The sequence below is a fragment of the Mycteria americana genome, chromosome 5 (assembly GCF_035582795.1).
Source record: "Mycteria americana isolate JAX WOST 10 ecotype Jacksonville Zoo and Gardens chromosome 5, USCA_MyAme_1.0, whole genome shotgun sequence".
Classification (NCBI taxonomy): Eukaryota; Metazoa; Chordata; class Aves; order Ciconiiformes; family Ciconiidae; genus Mycteria; species Mycteria americana.
The window spans coordinates 28,734,685-28,760,639 of NC_134369.1; the positions used below are offsets into that span (position 1 = coordinate 28,734,685).

The 25,955-nt window shown below is 45.2% G+C and overlaps 1 protein-coding gene across 3 annotated transcripts; it reads right to left on the reverse strand.

Annotated features, from left to right (window-relative positions):
* Positions 1–8,141: 8,141 nt before the first annotated feature.
* Positions 8,142–24,503, reverse strand: SYT13 (synaptotagmin 13). Of its 3 annotated transcripts, none has more exons than XM_075501483.1 (6): positions 23,992–24,503; positions 18,616–18,838; positions 16,569–16,703; positions 14,614–14,927; positions 10,329–10,458; positions 8,142–10,054 (listed from the first exon to the last, which is right to left on the reverse strand). In XM_075501483.1, the coding sequence occupies exons 1-6, from the start codon at positions 24,172–24,174 to the stop codon at positions 9,750–9,752; spliced, it is 1,290 nt and encodes a 429-aa protein (XP_075357598.1). In that variant the 5' UTR covers positions 24,175–24,503; the 3' UTR covers positions 8,142–9,749. The 3 variants fall into 3 exon arrangements, with proteins under 3 accessions (XP_075357598.1, XP_075357597.1, XP_075357600.1); XM_075501482.1 differs by having other exon boundaries at positions 16,569–16,709; XM_075501485.1 differs by lacking the exon at positions 16,569–16,703.
* Between the last annotated feature and the right edge of the window lie 1,452 nt (positions 24,504–25,955).

A 25,955-nucleotide genomic window follows, 5' to 3' on the forward strand; every position in this document is an offset into this window, starting at 1 on the left:
CAGCCCGCGGCGGCCCCGGCTCAGCATGGGCGCAGGTATGTCGGCACGTGCCGCCGTCGGGTAGGGGTGCGGAGTGGGTGCCCTTGCAGCCCCTGCGCTCCCTTTCTAGTCGGGTACAGTGGCGGTGTCGTTGGCTTCGCTGCAGTGGGCTGTGCTTGTAACGCACTGATAAAACCTTGCATGTGTGCCTGATTTGGTTTGAAGGATGGAGAGTCTTTTCCTGAGCTCTACATGCTCCAAAGCCAGGGGAATCTGGACGTTTTCTACCCTTAAAAGAAAGGTCTGGTTTAACTTTGGATTCTTCTTTGACATGAAAGTTTTGGCTGAAGCTGGGTCCACAGTGGATTAACTAAAGGTGCAATTTTTAAAACATTTCAGTGAAATAAGAGTAATTTTGTACGTGGAGGTTCTTAGATCTGCTAAATCAGCATGGGCAAGAGAGCCAACCTCTGAAACAAGTACGAGTGTTCGTGGATTAGCACTGGGCTGTGAGTTGTGTTTTCTGACCAAACAGCTGTCAAAGCTGAAAGCATTGCCTCCTTGGGCTCAGCCTGGCTGCTGCTGGAGGTGCACCCCACAGCGAAGGCACAGCAGGGACTATGGGCCGTCCTTCCTTTGCTGCCGTTCAGGTTTGCACGGCAGTGCAAGCAGGGAGGACGTTGCAAAGGTTTAGGCCAGTCCTGCTACAGGATGCCAACGGCAGCTAGAGAGAAACATAGGCAGAATAAACCCCCTTCCAGCTCAAACAGTTGCTCGCTCAGCTGTAAATGTGTCTGTGTGTCAGTGGGGGGAACCAGAAAACACAGGAGGAAGCTGTGCAGCCGACTGCATGGATCCTGTATGTGGCACTGTGTACCACGAGCGTTGATACTGATAGTATTGCTGAGCTTCAGTATGTAGAGGTGAAAGCTCTCACAAACAGGACTAACTCTTTAATTTAACCAGGTTTGGAGGGATCTTAGTTTCCCAGTTGATCCTGGGTATGCATACTTGGGAATGGATACCAGCAGATAAGCCAGTGTTACATGAAGTGGGCAAGCAATGGATGCATATGGCATATGCATATGGTAATGCAATGGATGCATATGGTATAAAAAGGTTTTTGCTCCCCCTCTGAGGCTCCAGTGTCATATGAATGCTCATAGTCTTGGACTTTAACCTGATGCCCGGCTGTGTCCCACTGGTGGCTGTTCTGGTTGCAAGGTGCCAGTGCTATGTAGCTTGCTGGTCCTCCCGAAGGAAAGGAAATTTGGGTGGAAATTATGGCCTTGAGGGAGGTTTGGGCTTAGAGGGCTCTGGGCCCGGGCGAAGCGTGTGTGTGGACGCGTCAGTCCCCACGGGCGAAGGGCTGTGCGGAAGCTTTGGTTTCAGAGTGAATGTCCCACAATTTTAACCAGGGACAGTAGCCACAGGGGCTGGAAGCGAGAGGCAATTTCTAGACTCAGAAGTGAAAATAGCCCAAAATTAGTGATCCAATAGAAAAGGTTGCTTTTAGTGACTTCCTCGAAGTCATCGAGCAGTCCAAGTATTACAATTTGCCATTTTCTGGCAGCTTTCACTGCAGTGATTTAAAATTGCTTATTTTTGAGCAGTAAGCAAGCCCAGCAAAATCCTGGTGGTTGTCAGGGCTTAGCTCCAACTTAACAGGCTCTGGGTTTGCTGGGCACCTGGCAGCCAGCGGTGGAAACCTCATCTCTGGGGTTTTGCCTTTGCTAGTCAATTAGCAGCACACAAAGCAGGACAGTGCTTCACGTTCAGCAGCTCAACCGTCTGTAGAGTAGGAATGGCATGTGAAATGCATTGCTGATTTGTAATTAATTTCCTAGAAGTGGTTTTGTGCTGTGAACAGTTGACCGCTGCCGTTGGCAGTGATCAGCCTCCTTGCTGATAACTTGAAACCAAGGACTTAAAAAACAAGATCCCTTCAAGCAAAGTGCACGATCTGAGCTGGTGTCAGGAAGGGAAGCTTGCACAAATTTATCTGAACTAGGGCTAAAGGTGCCCTTCATTTTTAGGACCACCGATTCTCATGTCGATATGAGTGAAAAGGAAATTGAAAAATTCCTCCGTGATGGTTGTCATAGCATTAAAGCCTGGCACGTTCTTCCCCAGCTCTGCTGGTGTCCTGGACATGCTCCGTGGAGATGGCTGTTGTTAGCAGCTGGCACTTAAAACTTGATTTAGCAAAAAAACCCAATGTGTTGTTTCTTCCTGGAAACAGGACTGGGGTGCCTGCGATGCTGAGGGCTTCAGGCCTAACCAGAGGGGGTTTGCAGTGCTTCCTGGGGGCTGCCTTCCCTATCTGTGCCTCCTGAGGTGGGAGGAAAAACTTGGGCAGCTGAGCACATCAGTGGGTTAAAGTGGGTGCCCCCCCGAGGTGTTTAAATCGGAGGGCCGGCACAGGCGTCGGGACGGTGCCAGGTCTGGCTCTGCGGCGGCACGGAGCAGTGGGCACAGGGGACCACCGGCTGCTTCTCGCAGAGCTGTTGCCACATGAACGGAGCCACAGCTCATTTACAAGGGGCTCTAAAAATATCTGAAGGATAATCAAAGGCTCCTGCAGAACAGCATATGCGCTAACTAGACTTTTCAGCTCTCTGAAGTCCCCTGTTTGAAGTTGTTTTGATCCAAGGGGAAAAATAAGTGTGCTGTCTGTGCTGCTGTCAGCCGCCCCATTTCTGGGGAGACTGGTGTCCCTCTGGAGGCATGCAGGGCTGGGAGAGCAGTGTGGAGGTGCTGGGGCTGGGACGGGGAGCCACGTGTGGTGCGGGGATGGGGTTTGCAGAGCCGCGCTTCGGGCTGCTGCCGCTGCACCTCGTGACACGAGGGAGAGCTGTCCTGGAAAACTGGGTAGTGGGTAGGTTTCAGGTCTGAGCTGTCTTCTCAGGGGCATCTTGGAGCCCCTTCCTCGCTGGGTTTATTCCATGTTCAGCGGTCTCTAAGAGCTCAGGGGAGCAGAGGAACCGGCTGCCAACCTCCAGGGCTAGCACTGGTAATGGCTGCAACACAGCTGCTGGATTAGGTGCCACTCTGTCCTGGCAGGCAGAGGATTACGGGCCAGTCCCATTTTAATTTTTAAATACTGTGGGGGGGAAAAAGCTTCTAATAAATCCGAAGTGACAATGGACAGCAGGGTTAAGAGAAGAATGGTTCTGTGGCAGCTATTGCTGCTTTTCAATACGCTGGGCCAGGAATTACTGAGTAACCTCGTGCTAATCCCCTAGGCGGGAAGGATTGTCCCTGGCAAATGCACCACCCGTGTTCAACTGCCCGTGCTGCAAAAATACCGCTCCTTTCCCTCCACCTCTACAGCAAATGCTTCAGTAGCATCAGCCTCGCTGTGCAGCTGACAGGCCAGTGGCAACCCTCTTTGTGAAGCCAGCAGCAGCCTGGGGCTCCAGCAGACTCGCTTTGTTGTTTCTCCTTGTGCGTTAACACTGACTGTGATGGATGAGAGAGTGCCCCCAAACTGTCAATGAGGTAAATACTTCCCACTCCTGCCCCAAAAATCTGTTTTCTCTTACTTTTATGTGCAGTTTTTGATCTCTATGTCTTGTTAGGTACCAGCTAATTCCAGTGATGGTATTAGGTCAGCTAAGTAGGTATTCCTCCTTACAGATGCACAGTTTTCAGAGTACCATCAGCACTACCTTGAAAGTACTGAGATCGGCAAAAAGACTGAATCCAGATTCACTTCTTAGTATTCTTTCGGAGATGGAGCCAGTATCTGGGAGGAACTTGATTCCCACATCCTATTCCCTAACCTCCTCGCAGCTGCAGGAAAGCCTTTGCAGCTTTGTTTAGCTGCCACCTTGCTGAAAAAGCCAATAGATTTCCTGTGCTCGGCCAGGATAGGACTCCATTGCTGGCTGCTCCCCTTCTCATCGTACATCCATCCCTTGATGACACCCTTCAGAGGACCTTCTGTTGCCTCACCCCCGTACTTTGTACCCCTGACATGAGCTGCAAGCAGAGGAGACTTACCCTAGAGTAAACAACGCAGACACAGTGTTGGTACAGTTTGGAATTATTTACTTGCAGTGATTTACATGTTGTGCTGTAACATTAGACACAATGGCCGAGCCTCATGCTCTGTTTTTGTGCTTTGGACTGTGCGAACAATATAGAGTCTTGACAAACAATATCTGGCTGCATACAATAAACACACTGGGATACTAAAGGACCAAGTAAGCAGAAAAGCCTTCTCATGCTGGAAGGCCACGAAGCACTATTTCACTTTGCTAATATTCTTGCACAATTTGATTATTACCAACAGAAGAAACAATATAAAGTGTCAAATATTAGTATTTACTCATCATGCTTATCTTTCAGCAAATGAACCAAATACATTTTGAGACTTAGTTAAATTCTGAAGCACATAAAAAATGCTGCCAAAGCTCTGCCCTTCAATTCAATCAAGCTTCAAACTGACCTTCAAAAGAGTGCAAGAAGTGTGGTCCAAGCCACCTTAGCTCCCAGCTCTTACTAAACATCATCGTGCTCAACTCATCTTAGACATCAGGAGAATTTGGGCAAACCTTGGGCTGTATTTCTAGAGCCCAAATTACAACCTCCATTCTGGAAAAAAAATGGATGTCTTTGGACACTACTGCCAGATAATACTGATGACAGATGCTAGCAAAATGCAAAGTACTTTTGTTCAAGGTGTTGAAAGCACAGTAATGCCTGGGAGAATAGTTGAGCCTGAAAATTTTCCCAGCCCTGTTGAAGGGAATTTTCCATTAATTTCTGATGTATTACCTCTTTGCAAAGCAAACGTGGTTCCTATCACCATGCAAGGATATTTGGGACAAGAAGCAAGGGGAAAACTGTGCACTGAAAAAGTGTTACCCTTACAGGAGACGAGCTGCAACCACTCCCCCTTACAACTGGGGAAGGAGGCTGAGGGTAGTAATGAGTCTAAAACATCCCAGAGATGCTTTAGTGACTATCGATGATCTGTGCTTTTTAATCTCTTCTCCTGTAGCACAAATTGCCTAAAATCAAACTAGATCATTTCTCTGGGAAGATCTAGCTCTGAGGGCAGGTTGAGGCAAAGCAACACATGGCTACAATCTATATTTTAACCAAGTAACTCCCTAATGTAGTCACAAGTTATTTCCTCTGGCCTTTCAGTCCCCTCCTCTGAACAGAGGCCACAGCAAGAGACCACCTCTCCCAGGGGATGCTGGATGCAATACGGGAGCTGCATTTCTCATTCTGTTTTACAGTAGTCGTGTTGTTTGGTTTCTGTCAGTGGACAAGGGATTGTGAATCCCTGTCCTTAAACTCGCAACTCTCTGGCCCTTTGTGAGAATGATTGTTCATTCTGACCAGAGAGACTACTCCCCTGCTTTTTTTTTCCTTCCTCCCTACAGCCTCTTTGCTTCCAGCTTCTTCATGTTAATGGGTTATGGTAGGAAAAATAATCAGTGCAACCGCTGAATAGCCGTTGGGGAATCTAATGGCTATTTTTGATCACACATGTAGCTTAAGAACATTGATTGCCATAATTGTTTTTTTGCTGCTTCTCTTACGATGCAGTTTGTAAGCAGCACCCTTTAATTTAAGACATGTTTGTGGTGCTCGTTGATGCTCCTGTATTTACAGCTTCAGGAGCTGAAAACCATGGGGCTGTCTGGCTCTGTTCTCTGGCCGTGTTGCACTTAGTGATACTTCTACAGCTCATGTTGCTGAAGCTGCTTGATGTGATGGCACTGAGCATTTCCAAATACTTTGCATTTATATTCATGACGTTGTCATCTGCCACAACAACTCCCCGCAGTTTGTCTGCTTGGGCCACTTTAGCACCTCTGGCCCTTGGGGTGCTGGGGCTCAGGGGCATACAAGCATTGCTAAACAGGCGATACAGGAGGCTCAGAGGGATAAGGGCAGGGCCCTGGGCAGGCACTGGAATGCGATGACAAACAGTTCCTATTAACAGAGTTCAAAAGGGTCCGGGCTGAGCGTCCCAGCCCCTCCGGTACCACACGTACGCAGCATTCCTCCTGTTCAGGACAGCCAGCACCCTTAACTGCGCTTGCTTTCAGCCCCGGCGCGGCAAATGGCTGCCTCGTTAAATAAACACCTGGCAGTCTTTGTTCAGGCTGTGCTGAATGCGAGAAACATTCTTTCCAGGCTAAAATGCCAGGCAACAAAAATGATCCAGCCGGAAAGACGCATGCATTTTCGCTCTTCCTCTCTTCTCCATTTAAATCCCACTGCAGCAAAGAAGGGAACAACACCCTGCTTTAACACTGATGGCACCACTTGGCTCACAAGACAGATTTGTGGTTAACCTGGTAGCGCGTAGTGCGTATACACGTATTTTTCTCCTATAAAAGAGGACGTTATTTTGTCACAGCAAAATCAGATTGTGAGGGGCTATTCCTTTAGATGCTATAGGATTGCTATCTAATTACAGGGTGTGCCAAAATCACCGGGGGCAGATAATGCTGTTTACAGTCACCAAGATGTTATAAAAGGCTCATTAAAATAAGCAGGAGGCAGAACTAGAGAAATCTCTTGGCAGCAAGGCAAATATTTGGCCCTTCAGGCTTTCCAGTGCCAGCCAAACAGCATCATACCATGAAGTTATCCTTCTTATCATTATCCTAAAAAGAAGGAAGAATCACAGCACTGCCAGGAACCTATATGTAGAATAGGCCAACATCACAATGAGTTTTGCACTTAAATGGAAATAATGCTTCCAAATCTATAGGAATATCTACAGGCAAACAATGAACACAGCAACTATTAAGAATTCACTATCAGCTACAACCCCGTGTCTATTTTATTCACAGTATCCCACAGCTTTTTGTTAATAAACAAAAACCCATAGAGCAAAACAAGAAGTCAATTTTCTTTTTGTTTAAATCCCCTCTAGCCAGTGGAGCAATATCAGAGATTAAAACATTGGGTATAAGATTCATTGGCATAGTTTGCTTTTTTGTTTGTTTGTTTGTTTGGTCAAAGCTGTTTTTATCACTCTCTTCAAAATGATCCTGTAACTCCTAGCTACACCACCTAGAAAGGGAATAGCAGTGTAAAGATAACAGAGTTTTCAGTGTGCATCAACCTTATCAGTCTCTTCACAGAATCACAGCATCATTGAGGATAGAAAAGACCTCTGGAGATCATCTTGTCCTAACCCACCCCTGCTCAAAGCAGGGTAAACTAGAGCAGGTTGTTCAGCACTGTATCCCATCAGATTTTGAGTGGCTCCAAAGATGGAGACTCTCAACAACCTCTCTAGGCAACTTGTTCCAGTGTTTGACCATCCTCACAGTAAAAAAGGTTTTTTTAATTTGTTTTTTTCATGTGTTCAAATGGAATTTCTTGTATTGCGATTTGTGCCCTTGCCTCTTATCCTGTCACTGGACACCACTGAGAAGAGTCTGGATCCATCTTCTTTTCTCCTGTCCCAGATCAGGTATTTATACATATTGATAAGTTCCCCCCACAACCCTTCTCCTGACCAGGCTGAACAGTCCCAGCTCTCTCAACCTCTCCTCGTACAGAAGATGCTCCAGTCTCTTAATTGTCTTCATGGCCATTTGCTGCACTCTCTCCAGTAAGTCCATATCTTTCTTGCCCTGAGGAGCCCAGAACTAGACACAGCACTCCAGATGTGCTCTCACCAGTGCTTAGTAGAAAGGAAGGATCACCCTCCTTGATCTGCTGGCAATGCTTTTCCTAATGCAGCCCAAGACACTGTTGGCCTTCTTTGCTGCAAGAGCACATTGCTGGCTCGTGTTCAACTTGGTGTCCACAAGGACACCCAGGTCCTTTTCTGGAAAGCTGCTTTCCAGATGGTCAGCCCCCAGCCCTGCAATGGTGCATGGGATTGTTCCTCCCCAGGTGCAGGACTTTGCACTTCTCCTTGTGGAACTTCAGGAGGTTCCTGTCAGCCCATTTCTCCAGCCTCTCCACATCCCTCTGAATGGCAGCACAACCACCTGGTGTATCAACCACTACTCCCCATTTTGTATCATCTGCAAACTTGCTGAGGGCACGCTCTGCCCCATTGTCCAGGTCATTTATGAAAATGTTAAACAGCGTCAGTGCCGCTACCAGCCCCAGTCACCACTTGTGACTGGGAGTTCCACTCACATTTCCATGTGACTGGAAGTTCAGGCTTCCAGCTGAACTTCATTCCCCTGTTCATAGCCCTCTGTGCCTGGCGCTTCATCCAGTTTTCAGATACTGGTTCTGGTGGTTTGTCTTTGCCAACAGGACGGCAGCCTTCACTTGACAGTCTGCTAGACATGTTTGATGAAGTCATCAAAATGGAATGGATACTAGATAAAGCCTAGCTTAATATTTTGAATTAAACAGAGGATCAAGCTGACCCTGCAAAAATTAAGTTCTCTGAGTTTTTCAGTGCTACAAACTATATGGTTCTGTTTTAGATTTTTGGATGCCTTGTCCCCATGCAAGTCCCTTAAAGCTGTGTCTACTACTTGAAATAAAGTGGTAGGACAAGCAGTGTGCTTATGGGGTCATAACATCATCACTGCCAATGCCAGACTTTCAGTCCATCTAGACACAAAAAACCGACAGTAAAGAGTAACATTTAAGCCACGTCGAATCTTGAAAGTGCACACAAAAAAACAAGCCCTGGAGAGTCTGTCTGGTCAGTGAATTCCTTCTGTCTGGAAGTGATGAAATACATGGCAGTTCTTAAGGGTTGTCTTCGAGTAATGCTGTATAAGGATTTGAGTGTGATAGTTAACTGTCAAACCAAAACCATCAATCAACTGCTAAGGTATGAAATGATCCCACTTCTTTTTTCTAGTCTTAGATGTTGCCTGGAATATAATTAGAGTATTTGAAACTTTCTAGCTCAGAAAAACCCAAACAGAAAAGATGGCAGTAAGCAGAAAGATTTGGTCCAAGTTTTTGGAGGTAACATCAACAATAACTTTTTGTCCACGTTTAGGGTCTTCCTGGGTGACACTGTAGAAAGATAGAAGATATAGGTGTTCTGCTAAAGGATCCTGAAATGTTCATATTTTCAGCAGTCTTTTCATGAATCCTAAATACAAGGTATCAAACACTCCAGGAAACAAAAGTGAAGGAAGGTATTTGACTTCTTGTTTGGCAGTGTTTGCTTCAAAGGCTACACAGGATGATAGTGTTGACTGTCTCACCCTCTCTTCTCCCTCTGTTCTCTCCCTTAGTTCTGTATCTTTTTCTAGGCATCCATCTACTGCACATTGGCTTCACTCTCTCCTTCATACTGATACTTTGGGTCTGCAGTGAAAGTTAGTTTTGTGATCTTCATTTCTCACAGTCTTGTAAAGTATTATGAAGAACAGTGACTAGTAAAACATCTGCTGCATGTTAGTGATTATGGAGCCAGCACTCATCAAGGGACTTGGGTGACAGTGCCAGATGCCAAGGAGTGGCTTACATTTCCATGATACCTTTGGTCCCCTCTGCTCCTCTACAGAAACAAGGACCTCACAGAAATGACAGTGGGCAGGTTAATAAAATTAATTCAAATCATCCAGGCAGCCAAATCTCTTGTTTGAGAGAACCACTTGATTAGGTGAGAGATTGTCCTTTAAATACATTTTCCAGACAGTTTCCTGGGCTAGGATGAGGCAGGAAAATCAGAGAAGGTGGTGTAAGAAGAATGCTGTGCCGAGCAACTTTGTGGAGGGGAAGGTGGAAGGTGAAATGCAGCTTATTCCCCCAGGCTCAGAGGCCTGGTGGAAATCTGGTTGGCAGTAATCATGATGAGCCTACATGTGGAGCTGGTGCCACATGGCTATCTGTCTCCTGGGGTTCCTCAGCATTTCTTCCCAGTGGTTCCTCTCCGTGCCTGTGACGTGCAAGCCCAGGCTGCACTTGCCGAGCACGTGGCTCTGCTCAGCACCATCCTGGCTCAGCATTTCCAGCTCCACGCTGGAGGCACGCAGGAGCTCATGAGGCACCTCAAACATGATCATCTCATTCCACACAGGGTTGATCTTGTGTTTTGCACGTTTGGTCTGCTTCTTCTTCAGCTTCAAGGACTGATGCCTCAGTGTCACCTTGACAGAAACATCTGTATAGGGAGTGGAGAGAGATACCATATTAATGAGCATGCAGAAAAATGAATGCAAGGTAATTTTAACTGGTGACATCAGACTGAGAGAGAGAACGTAGTAAACATTGATCTTGGTGGGTTTGGTTTTCACTTTTTAGAAATTATTCAAATCTCTTTGGCTTTCTAAGACAAACATCTATTTTTTTCTGTCAAACACCACCCTTCCCACTTTCTTTCTAAATTTACATAATAGCAGAAACAACAGTCTCTGTTTTCTTGCTATTCTACTCACCACTGCCAAGTAGGTCTTTCAGCTGTTTGGAATGCAGATTTTTAGCCTTAATAATCACCACCAGCAGGCGGTTAGCTGCTGGCAGGTAGCTGATAGAGAGCAGAACTTCCCCATGGCCTGTAGACGGCTCCTGGAAATGGAGACACAGGAAGGGTTAATTTTTTATACAATCTTGGGCATAACATTAAGAAAACTAAACAGTACAAGGTGATGGGTGGAAGGTCATGGACCAACCAAGTTGTCTCCCTGTCTTTGTACAGGAGATCTTTCCAGTTACACTGGATGAGAAAAAAACTGGCCAAGATGTCTGAGAGGGCTCCTCCGCTCATGAGGCCTCGATCATGTGAGTTACGGGTTTCTTTTGTTGCTGGAAAGTGACTGCTTCCTAACATCTGCTTTTAGTGGAATATTTAGTCAGAAGAAGAGGATTTGGGGCTGAACGACATGCAAGTAGTCAGATACTCCTTTGTTGAGAGATGATCTAGCTGCCCTTTATTATGTCCCCTACTTCCATTACTGCTTTTCATAATTCACTCTTCGTGTCAGCTGCTCTTTTTGTGAGGAGGCTCTGACCAGACGTGGACCCCGGGCCACGCTGCCTAGCAGGAGTGTAGGCTCCCTGGGAAAGCGTCGGCGATACCTGGGTCTGTGCCACACAGCCAGACCCTGGAGCTGGAGTTGAACCTTCTCTGACACCCTTACTTGGTATGGGAAAAACCCAGCCAACCTGAAATCCTCCACGAGCTCGGCACAGTACTTTACTCTTCCTTCCCGGCCTGTCTTCCCTCAGGCCTGTGAGCGGCTCTCCCTGCTGCCCCGCGGGATTTCCTCCAGGGAAAATGCTCTGAACCATCAGGCGTTCACTTCAGGGGCCACACTTTTTTTTTTCCTTTTCTTTCCTTATTCCTTTCTTCCCATTAGTGATTGGCCTCTTAGCCTCCTGACCTTTCTCCCCTTCCTTCCCGCTTGCCCTGGACAAGCACCCCGGAGGGGGAAGCCCAGGGACATAACCACACCGACCATCGCTCTCCCCTGGGAGCCAGCGCCGTTTCCTCGGGAGCCAGCGAGGAAGGAGAGAAAGCCCACGCCGGTGTGTGCAGAGCTGCCAGCCTGCGGCGAGGGGCAAAAGGGGAGCAGTTATTCTCTCAATGAGTAGGAGCTTGTGACAGAAATCTGGTTTAGTGTGAGGTTAATGACCCAGAAGAGTCCCAGAAAGCCAATGTCAATGCAATAGACTCCCTTTGGACTCCTTAGCATGATTTACACGCTTTAGGACAGACAGCCCTTCTCCAGGCCATTTCTGTGCTCTGCACTCTCGCTTCTAAGTGAGCCATAAATATTTCAAATTAAGTTTTCACCCGGTTACTCGCAACAGGCAAGGACAGGCCCCTGTATGCTCCGCATGAGCTGATTGACGCTCCAGAAAACATGGCTGTCATCGCTGTCTGGTTTGAATGACTTATTTGTCGTGCACAAATCAGGTGGGAGGCCATTAGCAAGGAAGCTTGAAATTCAATCCCAAATCAGCCCAAATAAATCTTTTTTTCATGCACTCAGGTAGCAACGAAGGGCTCATATGCACTTCACTTACATAAATCCTGTCCTAAATCTAAGTGGATCTTAAAAAACCCCACACATAAAACCAAACAGAGGCAGATTCAAATGGCTGTATGTCCACTACAAAAGAATAGGTGTTTGTACATGGGGGGGCAAATACAAATACCACCTCAATACAAAACCACTGTTAAGGCAAGTCATAAGCTGCTTTTGTTTATTTATCCCCTCTACATCTCAACAGGTCCCACTCCATAGCTCTTGGCTAGAATTTGGTTCCTGTAGCTCCAGGCACAGATAGATACAGTGGAGATTGGGGGAGTAGGGGGTGGCAGGGCTCTGTAAACGTGCAGACACACACGCATGCACGCACACACAAACACACACATTGTACACACGTCACATCTTGTGCTTATGGCTTTCTAGCTCCTGATATTCTGATCAAGCTTTTGACCAGCCTGTATCCACATGAAACCAAAATGTACAATGGTTGGTCTCTGCTCGAGTTTTGCATGAAGAGACCAAGGCAGAGGTACTTTTCCTTCTCCTTCCTTCTTTTTTTTTTTTGGTTTTGGTTTTGTTTTTTTTTTTCCTATTAAATCTGTAACCTGCACTTTGTGCTGCAACCTTGTGAATTCACACAACCACCAGAGCTTCAGTCTTCCTTTCTGTGCAATAAGGATAAAAAGCATCAGGGGGTCATCAATGAGTTACGTGTGCAGGGCACCGTGAAATCACAAAAGGGAAGGTGCTATGCAAGGAGCCACTATCATCACTGTCATTAGCAAAGCACTGGGAGGGAAGGAAGACAAGATAAGAGTATCAGTCTGCAATATCTACACTTTGCATTGCTCACAGCAGTCCATGAATTCCTGTATACTAATTACATTACCTGGTTAGCTGTAAGCTCCCTTCTGAGCTCCTTCCCTTGTGTGTGGGAGAATTACTGGGAAGGTAGGAATGAAATTTCTGCAGCTCATGGCTTTTCAAGGAAATGTCAGGCTTTAAACAAAGCCCAGTAACTTTGTTCCTGGATGGATGCTGTCAAAAATAGCTCCTCTTTTTTGATTAGCTCTTCCTCACTCCCTCCCGCTCTGGTTCTTGATGAATGATTCAGGATCTGTATAGAAGCTGTCTGTGCAATGGTTGGCTTTCTCAGGTCCCAGATGACGCAAATTCAGCTTTCACTGCACATCCTCAGCTCAAACTGGGGCACTGTTCAGCAGCACTGTTAGTGTTAACCTTGTGCTGTCAGCCTGGCGAAGAAATGAATGCTGCCCTGTTTCTATGCATAGTTGTGAAGCTGAACCAAAGCAGAGTACCCAGTATGTCAGGTCTCCATCAGGTGTACTTGAGTGACAACTGACCATTGCTGTGAACAGGCTGTTCCTTGGGTATTGCTTGCAAAGCAGATACTACAGTAAATTGCGGTGGGGGGGAAGCTCCATCTATCTCAGTTTAGGAATGTAAATCATTATATTGGAATAATTTCTTTTGGACATCTCTTTTTACAGCAGCACACTGGGAAGTCATTTCAATTTACAGCTACTAGGCAAATATTTAGCCTTGTGCTTGAAGTCTATTAAACTGATTCAGACCACGCGTTTGTTTCTGCTGCCTCTCTCTCTGCCAGAGTTTTTTTAGAGTGGCCAGCCCTATTAGCATTCAAGTGATGATCAGATAAATGAGCATTATGGGAAATCAGAAAGCTAACTCTGTACGCTGTGTCTGTGGCCAACTCAGTGGAGAGCCCTCACCCCTGATGGTGACAGGTAATAATTTATTTCAGCATGCTTAGCGACAATGCTGGTGTTGTTTTGCATTGCTCACCCCATACCATACCAGAGTACAATAGGTACCTGTTTGTTTGTAGCAATGTATTAGTAGCAACAACAGCAGCGCCCTGCTGCCATGTTGTTAAGTGTACTGCTGCTGCTAGAAGAATAATGTAGTTCATGGCAGGGAAAAGGCTTCTGAGGAAATGTGCAAGAAGTTAGTGCACATGAAGCATGCCCTGTACCTACTTCAAGTACTGTTGATATCCTTCCCCGCTTTTTCCCTGTCTGTGCAGCTGGAAGGTGTGGATAAGGAAGGAAAGGGAGGTGTTTTGACGTTTAAGAAAACCAACACAATGCAATGAGTGATATTTTGACATCTCCTAGAATGAATAGCACTGCTGGATTGATCCCAATAAGGATAAGTGGTTTTCAGTCAAATATTTCGTTCCCAACAATGTATTTCACTCCAAGCTTAAGGCTCCCTGGGGTGCTACGGTACGCCCTACCCACACCCAGCTCTGCAGATCTGCAGAGTGCCTCTGGCCTGCTCTGTAGGCACTCTCTGGTATTTCAGCTCTTGCCACCACAGTCCCGCATCGCTAATTCACAGAAACTCACGTAACTTTTTCTAGACATAGGCTTTGAATTACAGATATCAGTGTCAGATTATCATGTAATTGAGGGAGGAGGAGAGGGAGTTTTGACACATCTTAACTTCCAGAGCTGTAGATGGAAGGGCTGGGTTGATGGGCCTTTGATTGCTTTCTGAAATGGTTAGCTACAGACCAAAACAGAGCAGTGCTGGGTGACCTTTGCAGCCACACATCACCCCTCTAAACCTGGCTCCAAACAAATAAAGCCACCCACTGACATGCAGCCATCTTGGAAGAAGGCTTCTCTTGTCCAAACAATTAATCATTAGAGTTTCTGGACTACTGAGACAGAGTCCATACCTTCTCTGGGGTCTTTAGCCTTTCCCACTGGGCCGTCCCAAAGGACTCCTCCATATTAGCAAGGCTCAGTTTGAGTTCCCCCACAATGCTGTGTCTGGAGAACTTGTCGCAGTTTCTCAGGGTGAGAGTCAGTGTCCCCTCTGGCATCTCCTCCTCCATTAAAGGGAATCGCAGAACCTCCTCCCAGAGGGTGTGAAGCACCTTCTTCTTCAGCTCTGTCTGGGCCTCAGCAATACCGGACTTGCTCACCAGTGTGCCCAGTATGTAGCAATGGCAGCCAGCGTCTTGGTCCCCACTCATTCTGCCATGCATAGCTGGAAAAGAAAGATTGATTGTAAGGACCTCTCACAAAAGACAGCCCTGAAATACCTGTGGCTAAATTACTTATTTCATGAGAGCCATAAAATAAAACAGCTGCATAGACATCACCCCTGTCCCTGCTTGCACAGGGCAGACTAAGCTGTGAGCCCATGCTGTGGTGTTTTCCTCATGCTGCACAACGTCCTTGTCCTTCTGCCACTGCAGAAGGATTCTGTTAGTGTTTGGGAGAGCAACAGCTGAGTTCAAGGAAACATGCTCTGTTGAAAGATGCAGAGCAGCCATGAGATGAGACACAGCATGGCACAGGGATGGGCAGCTCTCGTTTACTTTTACCTTGGCACACAAAGAAAGCTTCGACAAAGGCTTTACAAGCAGGATGGTCAGTCACAGACATCAGAGATGGGAGAGACCACCCTCTTGGCACACATCCACCCCTGCAGGCCAGTGTGGGATACGTCTAATGGATATTACATTCTGCTTGTCCAACTTCTGGTAAATGACTTCTTCAGAAGCCATCCCACAGCCCAGAAGATCTGTGTCAAGAGACATTGATTCCTAATTTTGTATCACTTTTATGTTGAAAAGCCTAGAGTGGGAATGGCATTTCACTCTCCTCTTCAGTTGCATCAACAGAATTGCACTGCCTTCTCTGCAGCAAGAGCAGCGCACCTGCCTCCGAGGGATCACGAAACAGTATGGCTTTGTGGGCATAACTGAAGTCCTTGCTGCAGCCAGTCCAAGGACAGCTGCTCCTGAGCTTCCAGGTCCCATGGTTCACAGGGGTCTCCTGGTTTCTCAGAGGAGCGAGGCTGGGGAGCAGAGCCGAATCCTGCGCGGGTAGCAGTGGGGCACCCAGGGAGGAGCATGCGTGCAGGAGAGCCAGGGTGGCAGCCTGCAGGCGCGGGTGTCCACCCTGGAGGGAAGCTGTGGGCTGGCTGCTGGCAGGCCACCCACAGCAGTGGCTGCCGTTTAGCACCCTTTCAAATCTGGCTTCAGAGGGTGTGATTTGATTAGGTTTCCAAGAGATCTGCACTGTGCATGAATTATTCAGTCAGCTTATTTTACTTTCCCAGAGGAACTGATGATGCTCCAGCCCTGAGTGGAGAAGCTGTTATAGCTGTCAGTTCCCACTTCAGAGAGTGACACAGAGCCTGGCTGCCTGGCTCAGGCGCAGCCAGAGGGACCTTCCTCAGTGGCCTACAAGATAAGTCTGGTATCTCCAGCTCAGCCTTTGACTTGACTTGAGGAAGAGACAGTAGGGAGTGGGTCAAGTGGAAGAATGAAAGTTATAGAGAGGAAGGAGGTAGCAACCCCCTTCCCAATGCCCCCAAAGGAAAAAATAAAAAGAAGAGGTTGCTTTGCACCGTGTCTGGAACTGGAGGAGTCCATCCTGGTTCCTGACTTCTGCTTTTGATCTGTGCAAACAATTGGTCCCAAGCCATGCCCCTGCATGATCACTTCAAGCAGTGACATTGCCAGGTATTTCTGTGCTGCAAGCCCAGAACCGGTGAAACATCCAGTGGTCCTGGGGACACATGTTGATTTTAAGGCAAGAGGGGAACGCTCTGTAAAATCAACAGGTGTCTTGTACCCTCCAGATGGAGAATCACCAGTGGAAGATCTCTGCCCCTTACCTTCCAGAAGGGCCACACGCAGCTCGGCTTTTTGTTGATCATACGCAAGGGAGTAGCGCAGCTCAGGGGCCTGGTTACAGCTGGCTGCCCTCTCGGGGTTCAAGTGCTCCGTGACACACACGTCCTTTACTACACCTGGAACTGAAATAACCCCTTTAGCAAGCAGGTCTTCACCTTCCAAGGAGAACAAATCCACCCTATTTTGACTCAACTTTTCTAACTGTCTTAATATTCCTGCACCTTGTATGCAGGAATATAATTTATGTTCCTTCTTCCTCCATCACCATATCTCCTTTTTGCTCTGTTTTCTCACACTTTCAGCTCTTTCTACAGCACTTGGACAAGACTTTTGCTCTCTACCACCTTGTGTTCTAAGGTGGTTCACACACTTGCTCTTTCACCTTATGCCTAGGTCAAGGTGTCTAAACTACAGTCATTACTTGTTATAATGTTTTAAATTGTTTTTAGCTTGCATTGGTGAATTAAATCTTGCGTTCTTTGGAATGAGAACTTGAGTCTGCTTTTGAGCTGCTATGCAACTCTGCATTAGTTCAGACCTCTCTAAACGTTTTTTAATTTTAACAATACAGTCTTTGTCATGCAGAAGACATCTATTTCCATAGTGCTTGACCAGGTTGAAGATAATGAACTTGGGAAGCTGTGAGGCAGTTTTGCCATGTGTGATTTTGAAGCTGAGTACATATTTCATACTGAAATAAAGCAAGTTGCAAGACTAAAAGGGAAGCCACAGCTTTTTGTCATCAAAAGCTGTTATCTGCAAGGTCAGTTCTGGTCACACAGAAAACAATAGTGGGACCAGCACATTTCCTCCTAAAAATCTCAGCCACAGTCCAGACCAGTTCAACGTGGCATCGAAAGGAGAACGCAACAATTCCTGCTTTATTTCAGCAACACTTGAGTTATGAAATCCAGGCACAGCAGGAAGCAAACTTGCCTGTGCCATTAGCAGTGCAGAGGGGGTCTTACACCAGCACACTTATATAAAGCTTTAGCCTACATGCAGCCATCATGCTTCACCCTCTCTACCCTATAATCTTCTCTCTGACACCTAAGGATGTGGCTCAGACTGTCTCTTCCTCCAATGCGGCTGCTTCCCATGGTACTTTCTTTTCCATACGCACAAGTCTCAGGGTGGAGGGGTGAATGTAGCAATCGTCCTCCCAGAAGGACAAAATATAATCTCAAGCAATTTTAAAAAACTAAAAAGAGTTCTCTTAAAAAAAATCATGACAGATGGCATTGTGTCTCTGGCAAATCTTCAGGAAGGTTTTATTAATGTGGTAACCATAAGAGTCAATTATCTTGTTAAAAGAACAGCTGTGAAGGTAAAAATCAGTTTGGAAGCAACCCAGACATGCTGCCAGATGTATATAATTAACATTGCATTTTCGCTCAGGCTCCAGGAATCTTATGTTCCAGGCTTTGGCATGTTACCCTTTGGGCTGGCTGGAAAACAAGAATTCTGTTTGGCAAAAATGTCTGAGGTGTCAGCCTTTGGTTTCACTGCACATTACAACAAGCCAAGACCATCTCACCAAACCAGTGGAAAAAAAGAAGCAGAGAAAATAAAGTAGAAGCTTGAACCCCTGCTGCTGATGTCCCTGACAAGGACAGTTGCTGAACAGCTAGCATTTGTCCTGGAGGAGATACTCTGCCTAGTTTTGGCCAGATATTTCACCCATACTCTGGCAACTGCTCTCAATAAAACTACACTAAATAAGTGTTTTTCTATGTCTGCTTCCAGTGAGCCAGATTCTTCAACACAAAAGATGTTTAGGTAAAAAAAATTACAACCAGACACAACTACAGCTTTGTTATCTGAATGTCCTGATGAGCTCCATGACTACTTTCTATTAAACACATGCATTGAAGACAGAACTCACAATGCTCATGATAAGAGAGTGAAAAGTGCCCCATGTCTTCATTTTCACATTTATTTCTCTAACTACAATCACATTATGCTCAGAAGTATTACAGATCTACACCCAGAAAAGCAATTGTTAGTCTGAAGATCAAATGCTCCTACCGTTTTGAGGGAGAACAAACAGCTCTTCGTTGACTTGTATCTTCATCCTGTTCTCGTCCAAACCAGTATGTTTTCCAGTAGCTGGTTCTTCTGTTGTCTTCAGGGAGTACTGCGTGTAGTTAACAATTTCAGGTGAAGTTACTACTGGTTTGGGGCCATAAATGTTGGGAAACTTCAGGAGTGCTCGAGGCTGGACTGGCTCTGCAGTTTTCTTAACGTTGAACTGAAAATTAAAACCTTGTTTATTACTTTGCACTAATTAGACTAATTCTTCCAATTCTCTCAATGTTAAATGAGCTGAGACAAAGGGAGAAAAGGCGGTGCCTCTGGTCATCTTACCGTCGTTGTTTCTTAGGTTATAGAAACCGTTGCCTGTATGTCCAGAGATTTTCTTGCCAAAGCCGATACCCTTCTACTTGGTGTATGTCTTTTCAGATTTACTCCGCTACAGATGTTTGGTTGCAACAAGAAAAGATATGTTCTTTTTGTTTGATTATTCCTCTGTTTCTGTACCAGTTAATCCTTCTTTCATAAGTCTGTGTTTTCTCTTAGCGCAGAAATCAACCATTAAGTTCATTCTGCTGTGGTTGCGGTATGGTATTTTTTACCCTGATATTTGAAGTCAAATCCAAGATCAAGAGGCTATAGCCACCCACAGATTTCAGAACATTTTACATGAGTATGTAGTAAGCATTAGAAAGGTAAAGCCATGGATCATACAGTCACTTGGAGCAAGTACCACCATGGTGTAATAAGACAAAGGAGAACTGCTTGAACAAATGAGCCCTGCAATGGCATACCAAGAGTAGCTGATTCAGTGGTCATTTCAGCCCCTCGGACTATCTCTTGGCTCTGTGGACCAGAGCTCCACCTGACCCTCAGACACACATTTTCCCTTTATTATACTGAGACTGAAATTTGGATTTATGTCCGAGTTTGTTCTTAGCATTTCAATTCCCTGCTGAATTGTGAACATGGAATGAGCAGAAGAACCTGAAAGATGGTGTAATGCTCAGGCAGCCCAAGCAAAAGTTGTCACAAAGGCATTACTGTTCTCCCAAAACAATGAAAAATATTTTAGTGGAATATAACAGTCCTCTTTTCCTTATGTCCCAAGAAAGGATCCTATCTGCTCACGAATAAAATAATTCCTGATTCATTTATATTTGGATTCATCAATGGGGAAGAACAAAAGCTGACTAGCAAATGACCCTGACCCTTGCAACAGATTTTATTAATGTTTCCAAAACGAGAAAGACAAAAAGCAGAAGTAAAACTGCTGTTTTGGTTGATTACTGTGTAGTGGGATTCTCTCCAACCCCACTGCCTGCCAACCTACTCTGTATTAAGCTTAGATCAAGGGTGAGCCAGAAAACGTTCATAATTGTAATTAAAGTTTTTCATTAGTCTCATTGTTTCCTATTAATAATGAACGTAGATGATGCCCTGAAGCACTTGTCTGTGTTGGGACTTTGTGGTCCCAGTTCACATGTCCTGAGGGAGCATACCTGTTCCTCAAGAAACAGAGCTGAAGATACAGAGCAGTCTTGGACTTTAGCTCTTTAGTCATACTCTGCTTATGGAGATCATAGCACTGTGGTTACATGCACTTGGCAGTAGTAAAGAACTAATTAGGTCAGCGACTCCATCTTCTCAAGGCAGCCAGTGCATCAGTGTTTAGGAAGTCCACTATGTAACATAGGATTTTGTCTTGTCTAATTTTAAGGGCTCTGAAAGAGGAGTGGGTTGAGAAAGAAAGATGTCACTGTGTGCAGTCCCCACCTAGCATTCAGCTGAGTTTAGGTATTATGTAAGTCAGTCATACGGTGCGGGTCTGTAAGCGAGATCCCTCTTTTAGAGATGTGAGCCTCATCAGTCCTAAAATACATAGGACATTTGAAGCTACTCATCCAAACCTTAAATGCAGTTTTCCATTCTTCTAAAATTAAAGCAGACCAGCCAAGCAAAATATGCTAGCAATCACCAGACAACAGCTTGAAAATCCAGGTCGCTTTTGTTCTGCAAAGGCATTACTTCTAACATGCATACAGTGCCTGCCATGGTGGTCAGTCTCTGCTGTTCTTTCTCTCCTGAAGCCGCTGTATATGGCTGCTGTCCTACCAGTCACAGACCATCACACCAGAGCAGTATGCCTGCATTGCTGTGTGCTGCTAGCACATGAAGAACTTTGGGATCCTTTGGGATGAAAAACACCATACAAATGTGAGGCATTGTTAGTACAATCTTTTCTTCCAGTTGCTGAAAGCCAGACATTTAGTCAGAAAATCCATCAGCACACACCAACTAAGAGCTCCACTGGGTCTAAATATTCCTCTTGTCTGTCTGCTCTGCAGAATTAGAGATGAGAGACATATGCAAGCACAGTGGGACTAGCCCACCCCCTCTTCCAACTGCATCTGCCTCTGTTTATTATTTTTGCTGCCAGCTCTGTTCCCAAGTGCTGTCTGCTAATCCAGTTACATAGCAGTGCCCTATGGAAGTTCCTTTTGCAAATCAGCAGCAGTATCTTAAATAAAGAGATGAGCAGAAGAGTTCAGATAGTACTGCATAAAATGCGTGAAAGCAAAGAAACTAAAAGTAGCAAGGAGGCTGCAACTGACCCTTCTGTGTCCCTGCCCAGTGTCACTCAAACAATGCACCAGATCATTGCAATTGCTGGATGTGTTTAAGAATCTTCATTCTGCATGCTTTGCTGAGACTTTGCAAATTTACAGCAGTTTTTAATTGTTCTGTAGATGTATCTTTATGTTCGAATTAATTCTTCCTCCTCACGTATGCAGGGCATGTCCACGGGGAGCCTCTGTCTATAGCAAATACAAGCATCACTGTCATGGGAGACATGCCAAGTGAATAAAATGCAGTCTTGCTTCATCTTTCTTTTGTCATCTCTGTTTATCAGAATCAGTGGCCCTGACAGGCTTCAATAATTAAGTATGTCAAGCACTGACTAGGACATAGAGTGTACTAATGTAGTCAGAAAAAAGTCCTGACAGGACAATTTATAAACGTAGAGACACAGATGATAAAACTTCACAAGCTCAGAATTCAATTTGAGATTCATTCCTTCAAGGTATATAGACTGATTCTGAAACAGTGACAGCATAGGAGAATCCATGTTCCTGGCAAGAAAATTATTTTAATTGGAAAGAATTGTTAAACACACGGAATATGCAAACTAAGAACATTTTGCACTTTCTGTGACAGAATGTTCATTCAGCTGCTATGATTTGGCCATATTTCTTTAAAAAAACCCAGAACCAGTAACGTTAGAAATAATACTTCTAATTAGAAAGTCTACAATGCTAAAAGAATACAATCACTCAGGTAATAGTGATACACTGAGGGCAGGTTGAATAATTTGATCCCGTTGGTCAAACACTGGATTAAGTTATGGCAAAACTTGATGAATGTAGAAGTATTGTGAGGACCATAACCTAACAGCTGCTGGGTACTGGAGGCTTAATTGGACTTCACAGTGACTTAGTGCTTATTTCAGTCATGCAAGCAGGATGACACCCTGGAGGACAAGCTCCAGAACAGATTAACACTTTCCCAAGATGTTTCCTAAAAGGCCGTATAAAAGAAAAATGTCCAGTCCAAGGATGGAGTTAAAGTAAAGATTTGAGAGGTTTCTGAGCTAGAAGATTAAAACAACAAAAAGTGTCTTGTAGAAAGAGACTGATGATAAAGTTATCTGTGGGTAATATTGTTCCAGACAACAGCTAGAAAAAATGCTATGCAAAGTGATATGACTGTCAAAGTTACACATTTCTCATTCATTTTAACAGTAAACTTGGAAAATCTCAGCATTATGGTACGTCCTGATACACAGGAGTTGGCAAATCCCCTGTATGGGTTAGAAAAGACAAGAAAGGAGCCTGGAAAGGACATGACAAAACTATCAAACAGAATAGCAGGTGAAATTCATCCTAGGAAAATACAAACAGGTACTAGGAGACATTCACCATGCTCATGGATGAATGCTCAGAATTAGCAGTAATCTCTTGAGAAGTCCTAAGCTCAGTCCATATGTTCATCCATGGTCAGTGGAGCCATCCTCCCACCCCCCAACAACCAGAAGCTCTGGTAATGCAATTCTGTGTATCTGCACTAGGTCTTACAATACAATTCGTAGATTTGGTCATCCTTCCTCAGAACAAACTGCAACAGGAGCATGAGGATGCCAGGGCTCTTTTCTACTAAAAGCCTAGGAGTGGTAGCCAGAGAAAGACTGAATATGTAATTACAAACACTACAGAGAAGTTCAATTAGGACTCCTGCTACACTCTTTAAGAATACAAAAATAATAGGCAGCTCAGATAATTAAAAGGCAAACAAAGGCTCTTATACAATGGATCACTGGCCTTTGGAATTGGCTGCTATGGCATAACATTTGGTTGAATGGCTAGATGAAAGTGAAAAGGACGTAGGCACAGACAAACATCAAGAGCAACAGCCAACAGGTAATACTTTCAGAGACTGACCAGTGCTGTAGCTCATGCTAAAGACCATAGTCAACCAACGAAATCAGTCAAACATTTCCCTTTGAAGGAGAGCTTCCCATTAATAAGTATGTTAGAAAGGTCCTGTAAATCCCCTTGCTCTCTCTTGCACTGAGCTCAGGAGTAAATCAGAGTTTTTGGGTTCTAACAAGAAAGACAGACCACACAGGGATGCCTGACATTATCCATACTCCACATTGCTCTTACAGTAAGTGAAAAAGCAATTCACAGTGTGATGAGATTGTCCAGTCATCACACTCTAGATCCTCACTTGCATTTTATTATCATTTCAATGCCTTATTTTAACTTCACACATAATTAATCCCCTCAGTTAGAGGGGCAGAGGGAGGAGGAGGGATGGTTTTCACAAGAAACCAGCTGTTGACAGTGAGCTATCCTGCAGGAACCATAAGATATTGTGAATAGAGTTAGAGAAATAGCTGCTATAGGAGATCCCAGCAGGAGTCATCTCCTCTTTACAATGCTGCATGCCACCTGGTAAAGTCCAGTCTTCTCTCTTCAGGAAATTATTTCCCTTGTGATCTAGCTTGACAGCTAAGCAGCATGTCAAGCTAGATCACAAGCTTGATACTCCTCCCCTATTTTTGCCATTAGCAGCTTTCTCTTTGGCAATGTGGCAGCTGTCTCCTGCTCCGGTAATTCTGTGGGTCACCGAGCCCATCTCTGTTTTTCCCTCACTCCTACTCCCATTAACATGTTGTTACATCCTGAACACAGTAAGCAGATAAATAGGCAGCATAAATCACATGCTGAGTAGCCTAACAGAGAAGTTGCATTCCCACCCTCTGCATTTAAAGAAAAATCACAGAGTAAATTAGAGACTGTGTCTTACTTGCTGGACTGGCTGAAGCACACTGGGCTTAGTATTTTCCATGTCCTCTTCTTGGTCCTTTTCTGAGAGTCCTTTCCCAGGTTGCTTGCATTTGCAGAAGCAGGTGAGACCGCAGAGGGCAAGGATGCTAGTTGCAGTCCCTAAGGTAGCCCCCAGGGCTATAACTGGGGCAGATAAAACCATTGTCCTGCGCTGCACAGGAACAAAAAGCACAGAAACCCTGTGACTCCTTCTCCTCTCTGGGAGAGCAGCTCTCGCACATCCACTCCGATTTCTAGCCTGGCTTCATTCTCCTTGGAAGTCTGAAAACAATTCTCTTGTGCAGCAAAGAAAAGGGACCAATCTAGAGACAGAGATAAATCATCCCACCTTTGCTAGGCAACAAGGCTACCTTTCTATCCTGATGATGGAGTTTCTGCTCCAGGTCAGGTAGAGGAAATAGTGATTGTGGTGCCTGCAATCTCCATATAGCTGCAAACAGGCAGTTTTCATTGAAGCCTGTTCTCCAGCTCCACTGGGAAAAGTCTGATGTGTGATAGAGAGGAAAGACGTCAGCAGAAGGGGCTGGGCCTTGCTAGCTAACTCACAGAAAGTGCATCCAAATGTTTGTTCAGCTCTCTAGCAATATTTCTGAGGGCTAGCTTGCTAATTTGCTCAAGAGGTTGAATTTTTCTGTCTTAAGGCAAAGATAGTGATTGCCAAAAGGTGCTGGCCTGAGAAACCCTGTTATGATAGCATTGCACGATAGCACTATAGTCAGAGTAAAGCCTGCGTGTAAGTCAGGCAAAACTTTCTCATTCTTCAGAGGCTGGGGAACAAACACATGGAAGAATTCAGCACTGTCCCACACCTCACCAGCTTCCCCTCAAAGCGCAGGGTCTGAACCTTTTGGAGCTGCTTTCTGTAGCACCAGTGCAGAGCAGCACTTCTATTTAAAAAGACAGCAGAAAATCTATCAAACAAGACACACTGGCGCATATGCTGCTTCCTCTGGAGAGGATGAGAGAGCAAACAACATATGCTAGGTATTAGTCATACTGCTTACTACACCAGTGTCAGGCAGTGGGCTGGTGAGCAACAGTAGAAGAACCTACATGAATAGACCTGAAGGGCTACATGTCCGTCTCAGTTTTCTCTCGAGGTGGTGGAGTGCTTAACTTTATCTGACATTTATTTTTGCCTTATTTCTCAGACTGCCCAATTTGGGGAAGAGGACAATAAATTCCATCTTTCAGTGTGTTTCTTGTGACATGTATAACCATTTTCCAGGTACTTCATGAGGAGTACCTAGTGGCCAGAAGATGATTACAACTCTGGGTCACTATATATCTGGGCCAGAGTGGAACTAGTAAGCAAGAAGCAACATATTCCTTATAAGGCTTTGGAAAAAATGCCCAGTTCTACTGGGAGTTTCTTTGTCTTTCTATTTTTGAATACAGTTGATGCCTGTGGATCAGGAAAAAAATAAAGTATGTACACAGAAATGTTTAGAAATTCAGGTTTTTTGATCCTTCTGCAGCTCAGATTTTGCCATGGATTTTTCTTAACTTTTTTTTGATGTTTCACATCTTACTTGTGATGACTTACTCAGCCTTTGTTCCATTATAGATGACATTTACCTCCCTGGCACAAAGCTTCCCTCACACATCCAACTCTCACTTTGATTGTTAAAGATTCCTCTTTAACACCCATGATCCTTACGGATGCTGTGCACATTCTGTCATCTTGCCTTCTCCTCACCCTACCAGGCTTGTCAGACACATGTCTCGCCCCTCACTTCCAACCCTCCTGACCCCCCATCAAGAAGAGAATCATGATAGACTCCTTAAGCACAGACAATCCCCCAATACACTGCTGAGCCCATGGAAACTGGCTTTTCAGCTCAGCCCACAGAAGGAAAACCTTGAGCTTTGTCTTCTGTCTATACAAGAACATATAGGTGGCCACACCAGGCTGGACCACTG